At 39.9% G+C, this 19634-nt stretch overlaps 1 protein-coding gene across 2 annotated transcripts in view; it reads left to right on the forward strand.

Annotated features, from left to right (window-relative positions):
• gart (phosphoribosylglycinamide formyltransferase) overlaps positions 1 to 15553 on the forward strand; it is a 42954-nt gene extending 27401 nt beyond the window's left edge. For both annotated transcript variants that reach the window (XM_072585537.1, XM_072585538.1), the window contains exons 14-22: positions 81 to 279; positions 843 to 1094; positions 3065 to 3217; positions 4575 to 4778; positions 7339 to 7482; positions 7961 to 8091; positions 9092 to 9233; positions 13400 to 13515; positions 15107 to 15553. In XM_072585537.1, coding sequence (XP_072441638.1) covers positions 81 to 279; positions 843 to 1094; positions 3065 to 3217; positions 4575 to 4778; positions 7339 to 7482; positions 7961 to 8091; positions 9092 to 9233; positions 13400 to 13515; positions 15107 to 15337 — 1572 coding nt within the window. In that variant the 3' untranslated portion in view covers positions 15338 to 15553. The remainder of the gene's footprint in view (positions 1 to 80; positions 280 to 842; positions 1095 to 3064; positions 3218 to 4574; positions 4779 to 7338; positions 7483 to 7960; positions 8092 to 9091; positions 9234 to 13399; positions 13516 to 15106) is intronic.
• The last annotated feature ends 4081 nt before the right edge of the window (positions 15554 to 19634 follow it).

Genomic DNA, 19634 nt, shown 5'->3' on the forward strand with positions numbered 1-19634 from the left:
AAAAATGTAAAGTTTTTGATTCTAAATTTCTTTATTCCTCTATTCCCTTCCCATTCACATCCCATTTTGACTATGGACAGATTGCCCAGATATGTAATAAGCATGATACATTGGGTCAAGACCTGGTAGCGATGTGTGTAAATGATCTTCTGGCACAAGGAGCAGAACCACTCTTCTTTCTCGACTACTTTTCCTGTGGGACATTGGATGTCGGTGTGGCACAGACCGTGATTGCTGGTATTGCAGAGGCTTGTAAAATGGCTGGATGTGCACTGCTGGGTAAGGCAATACTGTGGCACCAGTACAATTCCCAATGATGCTAATTCTTAAAGTAAGAATATACTCTGAACAATTTTCTAAGACAATGCATTACAATTACAGTGAGCAAAGCTAACTATTGGGTCTTGTTTTGAGAATGAACTAGGACAGACAGCATATTTAATGGGTGCAACATAATTATAAAATGGTCAAGGTGGCAGCCTTAGTTTTAGTGATATCATGGTTGCCTTGGGCATAAGAGTTGTTGGTTCACATTACTTTTTGTGTCTGTTTTTTGCAATATCTCATGCTGCAGATTCCTAGTTTTTTTGATTCTCTCACAAATGAAGACATGTCTTCCACATCTACTTTATCTGACCTATTCAGAGCTTTAAAGACCTCTTATCTGATCATTCCTTTTCAAAGGACGAATGTCTCTGATAAAGGTGCGATCATTACAAATTATGCAGGATAAACAATTGGCAGACTGATCTTTTTCTCATTATGACAGTGCCACATTCTTATTGTGCTGTCATGACCATTTTAACCATGGCAGTTTTATTCTCTTGTTTATCGTTTTGTAGGAGGAGAAACAGCTGAAATGCCAGGCATGTATTCCCCAGGACAGTATGATCTGGCTGGCTTTGCAGTTGGAGCAGTGGAACGTGAACAGCTTCTCCCACAGCTGGAGAGCATCTCTGCAGGTGATACTATCATTGGCATCGCATCATCTGGCCTCCACAGTAATGGCTTTAGCCTCGTTCGAACCATTTTGGAGAAGTCCTCTTTCCAGTGTTCCTCCCCAGCACCATCAAGCTATGGTTCAAAGACCCTTGGTAAGGTTTCAGAAAAAATATTGGTTATGAGACCTTCTTAAGATAAGTATGCCTTGAACCTGACTTAAACATTTATGGAGTAATACAGCAAGGAAACAGACCCTTCAGTCCAACCAGTCCATGCCTAACATAATCCCAGTATAAACTAGTCTCACCTGCCTGCTCCTGGCCCATATCCCTCCAAACCTTTCCTATTCATGTACTTATCCAAATGTCTTTTAAACATTGTAAGTTTGCTTGTATCCGGTACTTCCTCAGGAAGTTCATTCCACACGAGAAACATGCTCTGTAAAACAAAACAATTGCCCCTCCTGTATTTTGTAAATCTCTCTCTTCTCAACTTTTAAAAATATGTCCCCTACTCTTGAAATCCCCCAACCTAGGGAAAAGAGACCTACCATTAACCCTCTCACATGAGAATAACATATTATACAGGCAGCAGGACAATGTTGCCACTCTCATGCTTCCCTTTTGAAAGGTAAACAAATATTGCTGTTCCGAGACCAGCACATGTTTGGTATTGAGGTCAATGCGTTAGGGTAACTCTTGAACATGTCGCTTGATTTGATTACAACCTACATCCAAAAGGAGTAGAATTTATGAACCGTATTCCAAAGTGTTTGTTTCATTTATTGTGGCTTCTGTCTGTGCATGTAACATCTAAATAGATGATTTGCTTTTAATTTCTCAAAGCAGTGGATGCACAGTCTTGAAGTTCATTTGGTATGAAGGTGGAGGTGGTCTTTAATTGAACCAATCTGTAATACTACAGATTTTTCTTTAACAATTAGGTTGAAAGTAATTATGCAAAAGAAATTATGGCAAAATAAAAGAAGCTAAACCACCTTCAAAGATTCCATAAGTGTGAACAGCAATCCTTTTACAGGACTTGCACCAGGGACCTCTCTCTCTCTCTCTCTCTCTCTCTCTCTCTCTCTCTCTCTCTCTCTCTCTCTCGCGCGCGCGCACACACACACACGCACAACTATAGGAATTAATTTTATTGTCGCTTCGATTCGCAGTCTTAAGTATCTGACCACCTCTTCCTGATTCTTCAATTGAGTTGAGTTTAATATACTTTTCAGCTGTGAATAATTCACTTCAAGGTTTTAATCAAACAATTCTGGTCTGGAGCTTTAAAACTGCACTCCTTACATTGAGGTAATCTATTTCTTAACAATTCTAAACTCCCTTCTATAGCAGCAACTGTTTTACTCATTCAGTTTCAGCCAAGACTTCTGCAGCTTGAAACAAAAAGCTTTCTTCAAACTTTAGGGGTTGCCCGATGCCAAAACACAAAATTCCAGATCCTTCTAATGCATAATTTTTACTCTGTTCGTAAAACTCATGCAATGAAAATAGAAGTCTATTACTCTCCAGAAGTCTCGTACTGTATTTTATGATAAATCACTATGGCTACAGAAAAATGTACATGTTAATCATTAGACCCTCTCAGACACAGAGCTAAAGCAATATGCCACTAGTTCAAAGTCTAAACTCTAAAATAATTGAAACTAAAATTAAAATCTATATAACCCACACACCATGCATCACAAAGCTAACTTTACATGAGCAAGCTTTGATAAAGCATAATGGTTCTGTTCTTGTGCAATCTCGCATTACATGAAAATTACGCAATAGTCGCGCCACTTAAACTAATGGGGCTGGAATTGCATTATAGCCAATACAGATAAGGAAAGTTTGCATTCTACAAATAAGGGTCTAAATTCTTCAATCATGTTAACGCCAATTCGCATTGAAGAAATATTCATTATAGCAGAACAAACGTGCATAATAAAAATAGTACTGCTGACCAGTAGTTACTTTTAAAGCTCGAGTTTTATAACTAGTTCTTCGCCTCCATTGATAGAAAACAAAGGTTCAAGCCATAACGTGAGAGAACAGGCAGTTTGCCCCTCTGGGCACTCCTCAGTTTAGGTTTATAAAATTTATCTTCAACTCTCTTGTAGGAGACGTCCTTCTGACTCCCACCAGAATTTATGCTAAGGCCTTGTTGCCAATTCTGCGCCTGGGACATGTGAAGGCTTACGCTCACATCACCGGAGGCGGACTGCTGGAGAACATCCCCAGGGTGCTTCCCGAAAAGCTTGGTGTTGCATTAGGTGAGAGCTTTCTTCACATAGTATAGAATGGTGCACCATAGAAAGAATTCATTCACCTTTTCAGTTGCCGTGACATTTTGTTCATCATGCAATGCTCTCTTTCAATCCCAATTCTGGATTTGTTTTGATTGTATCATTTGATAAACTTGCTGACGTAATTCTACCTCTGTTCTCTTTACATCAAAATTCGTAATGAGAAAGGGTTTCAAGGCATTTGTTAAAATCTATTTGCTAGTCATAAACCAGGGCCTGCTATTCACATTGCAAGTTGAACTTTCATTGGGATGTGAGTGATTTGGATCCCAATCATGGCAGATGCATCTATACCTCATTAAACAACTTCCAGGTACAGGTATGAAAGTTCACTTTATGAATTTTATGACAGACCTACGTTAGTACCTGTTTTTTCGAAACCAAAGAGGATTTTCACTTTTACGAAAATCGGTGAGACTTTTTCCCATACAAACCGTGCACCTTCGCTTTAGGCCATTTTCAGCTTACAAAAGGTTTCTGGGAATGCTCTACTTTCGGATAACGAGGGCTTCCTGTAATACCTTCACCATTTTGAGAGATGATCAAAAAATTCTGGACTTGCGAGGGATTGCTCAGGTGCCATGAAAGAATTTTTTTTTTAAATTCCTCCCATCGAATGAAGCATTAGAATAGAACTGTGCCAGTATGACTGATTTTTATTTTGTATACAACACTGTCACCTAAATATTTAGTACGACTCCCTTTGTAAATGACAGCCTGTCTTGGGACATAGATTTATACATACAAGGAATTGGACTGAACGGCTTGAACAGATCTCTCGGAGTTAGATTTGAGTCTTAGATTAGATTACTTACAGTGTGGAAACAGGCCCTTCAGCCCAACAAGTCCACACCTCCCAGCCGAAGTGCAACCCACCCATACCCCTACATCTACCCCTACTATGGGCAATTTAGCACATTTTTGGACTGTGGGAGGAAACCGGAGCACCCGGAGGAAACCCACGCAGACACGGGGAGAATGTGCAAACTCCACATAGTCAGTTGCCTGAGGCGGGAATTGAACCTGGGTCTCTGGCGCTGCTAACCACTGTGCCACCGTGCCGCCCACAAATCTTGGTTTGTGAGATTGTAATCCAACATGATCCAATTGAAAAGACTTGGACTTATGATACAATTAATCATGTTGAATTTTAAGTAATTATTTTTGAAGTGCCTACAAATCTTTTCTTCCTAAGTAATTCACTTATTGATATTACATTCCTGTATTGGGGGAAGGGAATGAGTTAGAAACTTTCTGAATGCCAAAGACATTCAAATCCTTCTCTTTCACTTACAATAATACTACTTTTATTGTCATTTAAAAGACGCGTCATGTTGGAAGATTCCTGAAATCTTTTCCTGGTTGCAAAGACATGGAGCCCTTTCTGAAGAGGAGATGGCTCGTACGTTTAACTGTGGAATTGGAGCCGTGCTTATAGTGGACAAAGCGAAAGTTGAAAATGTGCTGCAAAGTGTGCAGAGCCATCACGAGGCATGGGCAATTGGAACAGTTGTGCAGCATAAAACAGGTTACTTCTTATCCATTAGATGTGTATGAATGGGGAAGGGGAAGACTGTCGAAAATATTGTTTGTTACAGTCTCTGATATTTAGTTGAATTGCAATTGTAAATTTCGCTGGTGTAACAGGAATTATTTGCCTACCAAAGCAAAATATTGAAAACAGTGGAAATCTGAAAGAACAGAGAATCCTCAATATTTCACAGGTCATGCAGTATCTGTGGAGGGAAAGAAGCATTAACTTTTCAGACGATTATCCTTCTTAAGAATATCCATGCAGAGATGTATTGTGTTTAAAGCAGATACAGAGAAAGAAACAAAAATGTGATAATGTCAAGAAGAGATTAAATTACCAAAATGATGATCCAGCAAGACAAAAAGAGATGCTGATGGAAAGAAACAAAACAAAGTTTTGGGGGAGGTGTGAATAACGACTGGAATTTATCATTGCCAACATTTAAGGCTACAAAAGTGAGGCATATGGCAATGATGGAACGTTATAAATTGTTGTTTTGAATCCAGAAGAGACAGTGCATTATCTGCTGAGTAATTTCTCTTTTTTCTTTTGTTCAAGATCATTTTTACTGAATTCACAATGTACACAGAATAGATGGAGTTTAGCAATTGGGTGTTATCAACTGTTCAGTTGATTACTGCTAGCAAAATGTACCATTGGTGTGGGTCTGAGACATAATAGCAAGATTTTCTTGAATCTGATCTTTTGTATGTTCTAAATGAGACCATCTCATTCAGCCAGGAGCGAGATGGGATGGTTCCTGGGATGGCAGGGCTGATGTATGAAGATAAACGAGATTGGTTATGATGATTTTCACTGGAGTTTAGATGAAAAGGGGGAATTTCATTGAAGCCTATAAAGTTTGAACAGAACTAGGTAAGGTAGATGCGTGAAGGATGTTCCCAATCACCGGGAAGTCCAGAACCAGGGGTCACAGTCAAAGGATAAAGGATAAGCCATTTAGGACTAGATGTGGAGAAACCTTCAGACTGTGGTGAGCCTGTGGAATTTACTGCCACAGAAAACAGTCGAGGCCAAAACATTGAATATTTGCAAGGAAGAATTGGATATAGCACTTGAGTCAAAAGGATATGAGGAGAAAGCAGGAAGAGGCTATTGAGTTGGATGATCAGCTATGACCAAAGTGAAGGGTTGAAGGGCCAAATGGCCTAATCCGGCTTCTATATTCTATGGTGATTGAGAGTTAATGCCTGGGGTAAGGAGTCAAAGTACCTACTTCTCCTGTAGCCTCAGCTGGACAGCAGCTAGGTATGTAACTTGTGTTGAATTAGTCTGACTTCAGCTAGGATCTCTGGAAGGGGAAGCAAATTAATCAGCAAGTCACACTCCTCCTGAAGGCTGTCTCATGACTCTTCCTGGCAAGTAGGAGTGTGGATATCAGCTGACAAAGGGTTACATGGAGCTGTGGTGTCCTTCATGCTTGCTGATAGCTACCATATCGGTTTGCTGCAGGACTGTCATTACATCTGTGGGCACTAGCTTAGTGAACATTCTCCAGAAAAGTAAAGGTGTGATTCAGAGAGTTTGGTAAGAAATTGAGGTAGAGATCAAAGCAACGCTGCATTTAATGTTCATGTCTTATGCTTTTTTCTGTGTCGAATTGCTGGCTAAGTTTAGTTTAGTTTACACAGGGTAGTTCACATGTGGAATGAACTTCCTGAGGGAGTGGTGGTTGCAGGTAAAGCTGCAACGTTTCAAAGACACTTGAGTAAGTACATGAATAGGATATATTTGGAGGGAAAGGGGCCAGGAGCAAGCAGGTGGGACTAGTTTAGTTTGGGATTATGTTTGGCATGGACTAGTTGGACCAAACTGTCTGTTTCCATGCTCTATGACTGCATAAACTGGTTCTTCATGGTGTTCTTTTGTGCCACTGCTCATCATGGTCCATATTTCCAACTGGTGGAGAGATGGAGTGGTGTATGGAGGGGAGCACAGCTGTCCCTTGAAACAACATTGAACAGAAAATAAAATCTTGCCTTTTTTTTAGCGTCGGAGGCTGAGGGGTGACCTCATGGAAGTTTATAAAATTGAGAGGTATGGATAGGATAAATAGACAAGGTCTTTTCCCTGTGGTGGGTGAGTCCAAAACCCAGAAGGCATAGGTTTAAGGTGAGAGGGGAAAGATTTAAAAGGGACCTAAGGGGCAACTTTTTCACGAAAGGGTGATGCGTGTATGGAATGAGCTGCCAGAAGAAGTGGTTGAGGCTGGTACAGTTACAGCATTTAAAAGGCATCTGGATGGGTACATTAATAGGAAGGGTTTAGAGGGAGCTGGCAAATGGGATTAGATTAATTTAGGATATCTGGTCGGCATGGATGAGTTGGACTGAAGGGTCTAATAACCAGCAGTCATCTTGACCGTTTCATAATGTGGAAAATATTTTATTTGATGTTCTTAGTCCACTTGTTTTGTTCCAAGATGGCATCATTTGTGCATATCAGAATCAAACTAAGCTGATTTGAGTATTTTTTTTAAAAAACCTGTTCAAGGATTTCACACTTTTTTTTTTCCTTTCTCCTCCACTGTTAGGCTATGAAAAGGTATCAATTAAAAATCTCATGAAAATGCTTCACTTAAGCCAGCAGTCTAATCAATGTGCGTCAGGTGATGGTTTATCATGGGATTCCTCACAGACTCGGAAGATGAGAGTGGGTGTTCTCATCTCGGGAACAGGTGGGTTCTTGCATTTTGTTTGTATTTCTCCAGCTCTGACCAGAACTGTACGTACTTGGTTTGAAATACTGTTTATTGAAGAAGGAATGTAGATATATTTCCTTAATGAGACACTCCTTTTGTTCATTGATAATCCCAAAGTATCTGCTTTTCCATTCTGAAAGCCATCATTGAGTGTATGGAAAGAAAGCTAGTGTGTTTTCAGACTATGGGATCTCCGTTCAAAAGGAGAATCAATGTATAGTTTTGACCATTCAGTGATCTTGAATTTGGTATTGATTAGATTTCCAACCTGTTGGGGTGGACATTGTATACAGAAAAGGTTTGGAATCTGCTTTCACATCTGTTCCTATTTCCACAATCCATGAGTAGCCCAGTTCTTCTAGAGGAATCACCAGAGCATTTTCAAGAAATAGAAGAAGATGGTCTGAACAAGTTGGTTCTTGTTTACATTTTTCTGTGCTTTTTTTTAAATCAGGGACAAACCTTCAAGCCATTATAGAGCACACCAAGGATCCTGCGAGCTGTGTGGAAATTGTAATAGTTATCTCCAACAAAATTGGCGTTGAAGGACTGAAGAAAGCAACTCGAGCTGGCATTCCTACACGGGTGAGAGTACCTCAGCCATCTGGGCTGACCAAACACAAATAATAACAAATAAGTGTCACGTGTAAGTAAAATCCCAAGATGCGTGGCGAAGTGTAGGCCCCCAACAGGAGGGACACTATTGTTGAACATTTTGCCAGTGGTTAGTGGTTTACGTTCCATGTTCAATCCAACAATACACCAGTTTGGAACAAACCAGTATTGTAGGTTACAGTGAGCAGAGGGAAAGAAATGGTGGATACATACATGGGTAAATATGATATATACAGCATCATTGAGGCATGAGACATGGTTTCAGTATATATACATTGATTTAGATTAGATTCCCTACAGTGTGGAAACAGGCCCTTCAGCCCAACAAGTCCACACCGACCCTCCAAAGAGTAACCTACCCAGTTCCATTTACCTCTGACTAATGCACCTATCACTACGGGCAATTTAGCATGGCCAATTCACCTGACCTGCACATCTTTGGATCTTTGGACTGTGGGAGGAAACCGGAGCACCCGGAGGAAACCCACGCAGACACTGGGAGAATGTGCAAACTCCACACAGGCAGTTGCCTGAGGCTGGAATCGAACCTGGGACCCTGGTGCTGTGAGGCAGCAGTACTGAGCCATGTCAGTATGCTTCATTATAGATACATAATAAACTTTACACAAATGAAGAGTGTGAGAGAGAATGGATGCAAGAGTATCAAGCAACCACTTTAATTATCCAAATGCAGTGTTAACTAATGGCTCGGATCAACCTTGAAACAGGAACCCATGTACTGACATGTGTAATGTAAGAGCTAGTTATTAAATGGTATTGCAAAATTAAATAGCAATTGCAAAAATCAACATGGGTTCTAACTGGCTGGGCAATAGTTCTGAAGTCACATTTGACTTTCAGAAAAAAAAATTGATCACCTTTCCATTTTTGTACATTACATGACTGGTGAAAGCACTTGCTCATTTTGCCTGATTTGGATTGTTTTTTTTTTGCTTTTGAAAATTTATAGGTAATTGACCATAAATTGTATGGTAGTCGCTCGGAGTTTGATAGCACTGTTGATCAGGTCCTTCAGGAATTCTCCGTTGAATTGGTCTGTCTAGCAGGATTTATGAGAATTCTCTCTGGTCCCTTCGTCAAGAAGTGGAATGGTAAATATTGATATTTTGTTCCCTTCAGTTGATCTGAACAGTGTCAATAGCGCTATGTCACAAATAAGGAGAGAATCTCTTTATTTCAAAAAAACTTCTCAAAAATCGCAAAGAGAGAGTCATTCTTTTAAGGAAAATGAAGCTGGAATTAAATAATCAGGGACTTTTTGAAAAGGCAGGCAGGAAGAAAAGTGGTGGGGTAGCTTCATTAGTACGAGATGGAATAAGCAAGAAATGATCTGGTATCAGAAAATGTTGAATCCATATGGGTAGGTTTTATGCAATAACAAGGGGAAGTAGTTGCAACATGCAAATGGAGTTTAATCTGGACAAGTGTAAAGTAAAATTGCAAGAGGAAAGTAAACAGTAAATGGCAGGACCCTGAGAAGTATTAATATACAGGGGGACCTTGGGTGCAAGTGCATTGCTCCTTGCAAGAGCAAGTGGATAAGGTGTTAGAGAAGGCTTATGGCACATTCAGTCAGAAGAGGAAATACTGAGTGTCTTTCAACACACAAAAGTGGATAAATCCCCAGGACCTGATCAAGTGTACCCTATAACTCTGTGGGAAGCTAGGGAAGTGATTGCTGGGCCACTTGCTGAGATGTTGTATTATCAATACTCACAGGTGAGGTGCCGGAAGACTGGAAGTTGGCTAATGTGGTTCCGCTGTTTAAGAAAGGTGGTAAGGAAAAGCCAGGGAACTATAGACTGGTGAGCCTGACATCAGTGGTGGGCAAATTGTTGGAGGGAATCCTGAGGGACAGGATGTACATGTATTTGGAAAAGCAAGGACTGATTAAGGGGAGTCAGCATGGCTTTGTGTGTGGGAAATCATGTCTCTCTAACTTGATTGAGTTTTTTTCAAGAAGTAACAAATAGGATTGATGAGGGCAGAGCAGTGGACGTGATTTATATGGACTTCAGTAAGTCATTCAACAAGTTTCCCCGTGGGAGACTGGTAAACAAGGTGAGATCTCACAGCATACAGGGAGAACTCGCTATTTGGATGCAGAAGTGGCTCAGTGACTAAGGGTGATGGTGGAGGGTTGTTTTTCAGACTGGAGGCCTGTGACCAGTGAAGTGCCACAAAGATCGGTGCTAGGTCCACTACTTACTGAAATTTATAGAAACGATTTGGATGTGAGCTTAAGAGGCATAGTTAATAAGTTTGCAGATGACACCAAAATTGGAGGTGCAGTGAACAGTGAAGAAGGTTACAACAGGATCTTGACCAGATGGGCCAGTGCGCTGAGAAGGGGCAGATGGAGTTTAATTTAGATAAATGCGAGGTGCTGCATTTTGGGAAAGCAAATCTTAGTAGGACTTACACACTTAATGGTAAGGTCCTAGGGAGTGTTGCTGAACAAAAAGACCTTGGAATGCAGGTTCATAGTTCCCTGAAAGTGGAATCGCAGGTAGATAGAATAGTGAAGAAGGCATTTGGTATGCTACTCTTTATTGGTCAGAGCATCGAGTATAGGAGTTGGGAGGTCATGCTGTACAAGACATTGGTTAGGCCACCGTTGAAATATTGCGTGCAATTCTGATCTTCTTCCTCTTGGACGGATGTTGTAAAACCTGAAAGGATTCAGAAAAGACTTACAAGGATGTTGTCAGGGTTGGAGGATTTGAGCTAGAGGGAGAGGTTGAATAGGCTGGGGCTGTTTTCCCTGGAGCGATGGAGGCTGAGGGGTGACCTGATAGAGGTTTATAAAATCATGACGGGGATGGATATGATAAATGGACAAAGTCTCTTCCCTGGGGTCGTGGAGTCCAGAACTAGAGGGCATAGGTTTAGGGTGAGAGTGGAAAGATATAAGAGACATCGGGGCAACTTTTCCACGCACAGGGTGGTACGTGTATGGATGAGCTACCAGAGGAAGTGGTGGAGGCTGGTACAATTACAACATTTAAAAGGCATCTGGATGGATATATGAGTAGGAAGGGTTTGGAGGGATATAGCTGGGTGCTGGCAGGTGGGACTAGATTGGATTGGTATAACTGGTTGGCATGGACGAGTTGGATCGAAGGGTCTGTTTCTGTGCTGTATATCTCTATGACTAGGTCTCTAATCGGGGACTTGAGTATAAAGGTGGCAAGTCATTTTTCAGCTGCATGAAACTTTAGTAAGGTCACATTTGGAGTGTTGTGTTTCATTCTGGTCACCATACTATAAGAAGGAAGTGGACACTTTGGAGAGCGTGTAAAAGTGATTTACCAGGATATTGCCTAGATTGAAATGTATTAGTGAAAGGGAGAAGTTAGACAAACGTGAATTGTTTAGAACATCAGAGCTGAGAGGTGACCTGATGGAAGTATATAAAATTATGAGGCAAAATAGGGTGGATAATTGGAGTCTCCTTCCCAGGATGGAAATATCAAATACTAGGGGACATAGGTTTAATGGGTTAAGGGGAAATTTTTTTAACTAGATGAGCGAGGTGAGTTGTTTTTTACAAAGTCATAGATGCCTGGAATGTACTGCTAAGGGAGGTGGTAGAAATTGATACGATAGCAAAGTTTAAGAAGCACTTTGACAGTCACATGAATAGGCAGAGAATAGAGGGATATGGACCATGTACAGGCAGATGGGTTGATTTTAGAATGGCATCATGGTTGCACAAACATGGTGGGCCAAAGAGCCTTGTCCACTGCTGTACGGTTCAAGATTCTTTGACAATTGATACTGGTTATATGGTCACCATTAAACTAGTGTTTAATTCCAGATTTTTTATTGAATTCAAAAATTTCACCATTTGCCTTAATTAAATTCAAACCCATGTCCCCAGTGGGATTCTGGATGACTCGTCCAGTAATCATGCCACCATGCAACTCATTCCATTTTCTGGTATATTAGCATGGATAGTGGATTGACTAACAAATAGAAGAGAGTTGAGATATGGGGGCATTTTCAACATGGTAGCTGATAACTACTGGAGTGCCACAGAGGTTTGTGCTGGGGCCACAGTCATTTACCGTATAAGTCAATGGCTTGGAAGTGGAAAGTGAATGAATTATTGCCAAGTTTGTAGATGACACACAAATAATTGGGAAGGTTAGGAGTAAGGAAGATGGGCAGAGTCTCCTGAAGGATATTGACAGGTTAAGTGAGTGGGCAGAAATTTGGCAGCTGGAATAATGTGCAAAATAGGAGGTGATACACTTTGAGCAGATGAGCTGCATATTCTTTAAATGAGAAAAGGCTGCAACAGGAGGTCCTCCTGCATAAATCACAGAATGCTAGCCTATGTGTTCAGCAGAAAATAGAGAAAACAAGTGGAACATTGGCATTAATTTATAAGGAATATTGTATTAGGGTAGAAATTTCTTATCAAAATTATATGAGGCCGACCACAGCTGAAATACTGTGAACAGTTTTTTCCCCTTTATCCTGTCCATGGAAGGGTTTTCCAATAACAAGAGGTTGAATAGATTAGGCCTGTGCTCATTGGAACTTAGAAAAATGCAAGGTGACCTTTTTTGAAATGTACAAGATTCTGAGAGGCTTGACGAACTAGATACAGAGAGTTTGTTTCCAGTTGTGGGAGAGGATTGGAGGGCATAATCTTAGATTCAGGGGCCACTTATTTAAGACACCGGTGAAGAGGAATTTCTTCTTGGAGAACAATGAATCTCTGTAACTCTTTTCATTGCAGAGGACTGTCAAAGCTGTGTTATTTAAAAATACAGTAAGCAGACACAGGTCTTTATTCGGGAAGGGAATTTGGAGTTATGGTGAAAAAACAGAAAAATGTAGCTGAGGGTTATCAGATCAGTCACGATCTCATTGAATGCTGGAACATTGGCCTATTAGTTTGTCTCATGGTCTTGTGGACCCATGGTAAAGATCTGTTTTCAACATATTTTGAATTTGAGAGTTGAACACCAGTTTGATTATTAAAGATCTGATACGATTTTGAACATGAGACCGTTATTGGGTGAGTAAACTGTTTTTAGTCCCCGAATTCTTCTCTATTAGTAGTTGTATTTAGACTAAGGTGACTTGCTGCAGTTGTCGTCATGCATTTTAAATAGCTGAAAGCAATTCTTTGCTGAGGAATGTTAAAAATATGGCAAGAAGGGCTCCAAAATTAAATTGTAAACAAGTAATTGTCTCTTAAAGACTTCATTAAATAATGTTTTTTTTAAAATCTAACTTCCAGGGAAACTACTGAATATCCATCCGTCTCTGCTGCCTTCTTTCAAGGGAGTTAATGCCCACAAACAGGTGCTGCAGGCTGGAGTACGGGTGTCTGGCTGTACTGTGCATTTTGTAGCTGTAAGTATTTTCCTCTAGAGCTTTCAGTTTCTGGTTTCCCTTTTTCTGATTCTCTTTCTCAGTTTTTTGGCCCAAATCCCCTCACGACTACCCTGCTCTCTTCAAGTGAGATTTGAACACTGAACACTGACGTGAAAGATGTATGACATTTGACATTCCCAATACAGACAGGATCAATGGGCCATGCTGTTGTTCCAGGGCAGAACGTTTTTTTTTGTATTGGATTTTTATTATAAGTGCAGTGATTTTATACTGTCCTAACTTTCCGAATTAAAGGTACAGTATGGAAGAAAGATTTGTATTTGTGTAGGCATGGAAAATACTATATAATGTCCCAGGCTGCTTCTTACTGCCAATTAAACCAGTTTGAAATTTTGCGTTCTAGTTCTGGCACCACTCCAGATCACCAACATAAATGAGTTGTTGCCCTTGTTTTTTGATTTGATTCCTTCTAATTATTTGATGAGGCAAGGCCGATGATGCATCAGTTCTCATGCTTTCTTTCATTGGTTGAGGATTCACCACTTCAGTACCTTGAAAGATGTTCTTTATTCCCCTTTTTGCTTTCAAAAGCAGATTTGCAGAGAGAACAACTTGCAGAGAAAGGAGATTAGGAGTAGCAAATTGTTAGGGGTTTCTCCATGCAGAAGGTGAGAGAGATATTGTTGCTTTCTCTTTGCAGGCTGAATATTTCTGCCATGTTGTTCACATGCACAGTAGCCACCTGTCCAGAAACAACTCTGGTGAACCCCCAATAACTGGTCCTGATTGGCTTTTGAATGAAAAGACTTGGCAAAATTGTCCTGAACAATTGGATACAGACATGCTGGCATTCTATCTGCAATGCTTCCTCACTGCTTGAATAAGGCAACAATGTAGATACAGTAACTTAGAGTCATGGAGATGTACAGCACAGAAACAGACCCTTCGGTCCAACTCGTCCATGCTGACCAGATATCCCAACCCAATCTAGTCCCACCTGCCAGCACCTGGCCCATATCCCTCCAAACCCTTCCTATTCATATACCCATCCAAATGCCTCTTAAATGTTGCAATTGTACCAGCCTCCACCACTCCCTCTGACAGCTCATTCTATACCTGTACCACCCTCTGCGTGAAAAAGTCGTCCCTTAGGTCTTTTTTTTTTAATATACATCTCTCCCCTCTCACCCTAAACCTATGCCCTCTAGTTCTGGACTTGCTGACCCCAGGGAAAAGACTTTGTCTATTTATCCTATCCCCTCATAATTTTGTAAACCTCTATAAGGTCACCCCTCAGTCTCCAATGCTCCAGGGAAAGCAGCCCCAGCCCTCTCCCTGTAGCTCAGATCCTCCAACCCTGGCAACATCCTTGTAAATCTTTTCTGAACCCTTTTATGTTAAAACTACATATCTCTTCTTATGGTTTCCTTGGTTTGAATTAGCATTTAATACCATTTTTAGTCTATGGTCCGAATAATATGATCTACCAAACAAGCCACCTATTATGAACTCTCTGCTTTAAAGCCTGTTTTTCTTTCAGGGCTAAATGATATTGACTTTTCATTTCTCTCCAATAATATTCTGCTTTTTGTTTTCTTGGTTATTTCAGGAAGAAATTGATGCTGGAGCAATTATTGTGCAGAAAGTTGTACCAGTACTGGTGGGGGATTCTGAAGAGACCTTGTCCGAGAGGGTGAAAGAAGCTGAGCATGTGGCGTACCCTGCCGCTATCCAGTTAGTGGCCAGCGGAGCTGTGCGTTTAGGTGAAGATGGCAAAATGTGCTGGAAAGAGCAGAATGCGATTGAAGCCATACAAAATGGGACTTGTTACAAAAATTGAGGGATTTTGGAAGGGGAGAAATGTGAAAGAAATTGAAATCCCTTTTCTTTGATTTGCTTTTTGTCATTGTTGTCCATTACAACAACCGTATCCATGAAGTGGAAAAGTAAAATTCTCCTATGTACTAAAATGTGCTCAAATTAATTTTGTTACTTGAAACCGATTATCCTTAACTAAGTGACTTTATCAAATAAAAAGATCTTTTCATAGAAAATACCAGGTAATTGCAGAAAAGTAAAGTAAACAAAGCTTTTATTTAGTTTTCACTTGCTTTGGTATCAAAACATAGTAGGTCGAGTTCTGCTTTATTGCTGAGCAATTTTCGAAGCTCTTTCTCGTGTGTGTGTGTGTGTGTTTGGATGTTTACAGGTATCAACATCATTACTCCATCTATTCTTTCTTTCTTTCTTTTTAATGCCACAGTAATGAGAATTCGTTTTTTATCGAGAGATCATATCTTAGCAATTTTGGATGAAATTTGGGGCATGGTCATGTGAAACAAAGGAGTTTAGAAGCTGATTACCAACTGAGCAAGGTAACCCTGTCCTAGCATGTACTGCAAGCAGATAAAAAAATTCAGAGCAAGAGTAGGTGATTTGGGCCCATCAGTCTGCTTTGCCATTTAATAAGACCATGACCTTATATCAACTTCACTTGTCTGTCCAGTCTCCATAAACCTTCAAGATATTACATATGAACAATCTATCTCCTTAAATTTATTCAGTGACCCCGCATCCAGTACAGATGAATTCCACAGATTCACAAACCTTTTGAAAGATTCCTCCTCACCTGCTTTAAATATACTGCCCCTTAATCTAAAGCTATGACCTCTTATTCTAGATTACTCTGCAAGGAGAACCATCCTCTCTGTCTACTTTGTCAAATCTCTTTTTAGCATCCTGTATAAGTTGGCTAGATCTCCTCTGATGACTATAGCTCATCTCTCTTCATAAGATCAATCCCTCCCCTCTGGAATCAATCAAGTTAAACATTCTCTGACATGGCTCCAATGCAATTCCATCCTTCTCAAGTAAGGGGACTAAAATTGTACATAATACTCCAGGTGTGGTCTTACTAATGCTTTGTCCTGTTCAGCAACACTTCTGTACTTTTATACTCCATTGCTTTAGTGATAAATGCCAAAAACTTCCATTTGCCCTTCTTCCCTGCTGTACCTGCATTCTAGTTTTCTGCTATTCATGCACAAGGAAACGAGATCCCTCTGCATGAACACATTTTGAAGTTTCTCTCCATTTAGGTAATAAGTTGCCTTTAAATCTTTCTGATCAAAATAGATAATCCCTCACTTAGCTATATTAAACTCCACCTGCTGAATGTTATCCTAATTACTTAACCTAACCATAATTCATTTATAAATTTCTTACGTCTTCATTGCAACTGACTTTCCCACCTATTTTAGTGCCATCTGAAAACTTGGCTTTACTATATTCTATCCCTGCATCCAAGTCATCAATGATTATAAATAGTTAGGTTTCAAGGACTGAACCCTGTGGCACAAGACATCTTGGCAGGAACCATTTATTTTTACAAAAAATGGAAGATATTTTATGTAAGCCATCTTGAATCAAATTTGAACTTAGAATGTGTGAGAAAACTGGCTGCTGCCTTGATGCTACACAGCGCAGACTGAAATTATTTCCTTCTACTATGTGTTAAATGAGTGTGAGACTGAATATGAACAATTCACCTTGTCAAGCTGGAATGATGGTGTGAACTTTGAGATAACCCATGAGAAAAGCATAAATTTAAAATTATGTACAATGCTGATCTCATCAATGGAATATGGTGCCAAGTGGGGTAGAGAAGGACTGTAAGAATCAATATTTCCTTTATTTTAAACTGATTTTTTTTATGGCTCAGCAGTGGATCCCACAAGGACACCTAGCACCTCCTCTTGCCCATGTTTCCCATAACCTTCCCTGACATTGGTTGACTTTCACTTTGTAATCCTGTCTCCTGGAGTAGTAGACCACTGGCAATGCATCATTCTTCTAATCAGTCTCAATTTCCTCATAAAATTAAAAGTCACACAACACCAGGCTATACTCCAACAGGTTTAATTGGAAGCACTAGTTTTTGGAGCGCTGCTCCTTCTTCAGGTGCTTGTGAAGGACACAATTGTAAGACACAGAATTTATAGCAAAGGAAGAGTTGCAGAGTTATGTTTGCATAAATAAGTCCTCACCTTTGGGTTTAGACAAGTGAATCTCACTGGACTCCCTCTCTCTTAAGTATCCCTTTTTGGTAAAGGGATAAAACCTGCGCATGATACTCCAGGTGATATCTCACCAGGTTCTATTCAACAGCAGCAACCATTATTATCACTTATTATGATACTCAAATCCAGTCCTGATAAAGGCTGATATACCATTTGCCTTCCGGAAAGCTACTGAAGTCTTACGTTCGTGTTCAATGATTTATGTAGAAGCACAATCAAGTTCCTTTGGACATCAACACTTCACCATGTTTCACTTTTTAAGAAATACTCTGTATCTCTGTTCCTCCACTTACAGTCTGTCCAAATCCTCTTGAGACATTTTTGTATCCTCTTCATGACTCATTCCCACCAAGTTTTGTGTCATCAGCAAACGTAAAGATATTGTATTTGGTCCCATTGATTATAGATTGTGAACAACTGGGGCTGAAGTACTGAACCTTGGAATACCCACAAGTCACAGCCAGCCAACCTGACAGTAACCGACTCCCTATTTTCTGTGTCAATCTCCCAATTGGGACCTTAAGGAAATTCTACTGAAAAAAGTCCAAATCCACCACATCCATTGGTTTCCCCCTTACCAACTCAGTTAGTAACATCCTCAATATGCTGTAATAGGTTTATCAAATATAATTTCCCTTTTACTGATTTATCATGATTGAGCCCAATAATTTTTTTACTTTCTAAGTGTCAAGTCATCGCACCCCTTTCTAACAGACTCTAGTATTTTCCCTACTACAAGATGTCATGTTAAATGCTTGTAAGCTTGTCAGAGGAGCAGAAGTAGGGCATTTCGCTCATCAAGTCTACTCTGCCACTCAATGAGGTCACGACTGATCTGATAATCCTCAACTCCACTTTCCTGCCTTTTTCCCATGACCCTTGTTTATCTCAGCCTTGAATATACTTAATGACCCAGCTCCAAAAGCTCTTGTAGTTCCCTCTTTTTTTTTTTCTGTCCTTTGTTTCTGAACAAATGAGGGTACATTTTCAACATTCTAATCTACAGATTCTGCTATGGTGTCTATAGAATTGGGAAAGTTGATCATTTTCCATTATCTGCACAACCGCCTCTTTCAACACTCACAGATTGAGCTCTTCGGGTTCTGTGGCTCTGTCAGCATTCAGTTACATTAATTACTCCAATTTTATTTTTACAAATCATACTTCAGTTATTCATCTACACGAGAATGCCTAACAGTAATTATTCAGTTTCTCTGCCATTGATCTGTTTTCTTTTATATATTCTGTTTTTCTGCATCTGACCACATTTGTCTCTACTAATCTTTTCCTGTTTATGTACTTTAGAGGTGTTTGCTGTCCATTTTTATGTTTCTTGCCAGTTTATGTTTGTATTCTATTCACCAGTTCTTTTTTTTTGTTACTTGATCCTTTATTATTGAATTCTAAAATGCTCATAATCCTCAAAATTGCTACTCTTTTAGCATTTTTTTAATAATTCTCCTCCTTTAATCCAATCTAATCTTTAACTTCCTTTGACAAGCTCAGGAGACTCACTTCTGTTGTGCTTTTGTGTCTGAAAAGAATATATGTTTGATCCAAGTCATGTATTAATTGATAACATACTGGCTATTGCCTTTGATTCATCATACCTTTTAATATATTTTCCCTGCTTACCACAGCCAACATGGCAATCATCCCTTTTTTTTGTTTGTTCAGATTTACAACCCAAGATTTGGATTGAAACACATTGCTTTTAAACATAACTGAAGATTCCATTTTATTGTGGTTACCCTTTGCTGCAGGATCTTAATCATTGCACAATACTAGATCCAAACAGCATGTTCCTTAGTTTCTGAATATACTGCTGTAGAAAACTGTCCCCACCCCGCCAACACACACACCAATGCAGCTCACCAGATTTACCCAGTCTGTTTGTAGATCAAAGTCACCCATGATTAGTACAGTATCTAATACTGGGTACTGTTCCCTCATATCTCCAGCAACAGCCCTTTTCTATTTAAAACCTAATTTCGGTTCCCAGTAATAATTCTCTAGGTTTGGCAGCAGCTAAATTTCACATGCAGAAAGGAGACTTGG

This window comes from Chiloscyllium punctatum, chromosome 15 (assembly GCF_047496795.1).
Source record: "Chiloscyllium punctatum isolate Juve2018m chromosome 15, sChiPun1.3, whole genome shotgun sequence".
Taxonomy (NCBI): Eukaryota; Metazoa; Chordata; class Chondrichthyes; order Orectolobiformes; family Hemiscylliidae; genus Chiloscyllium; species Chiloscyllium punctatum.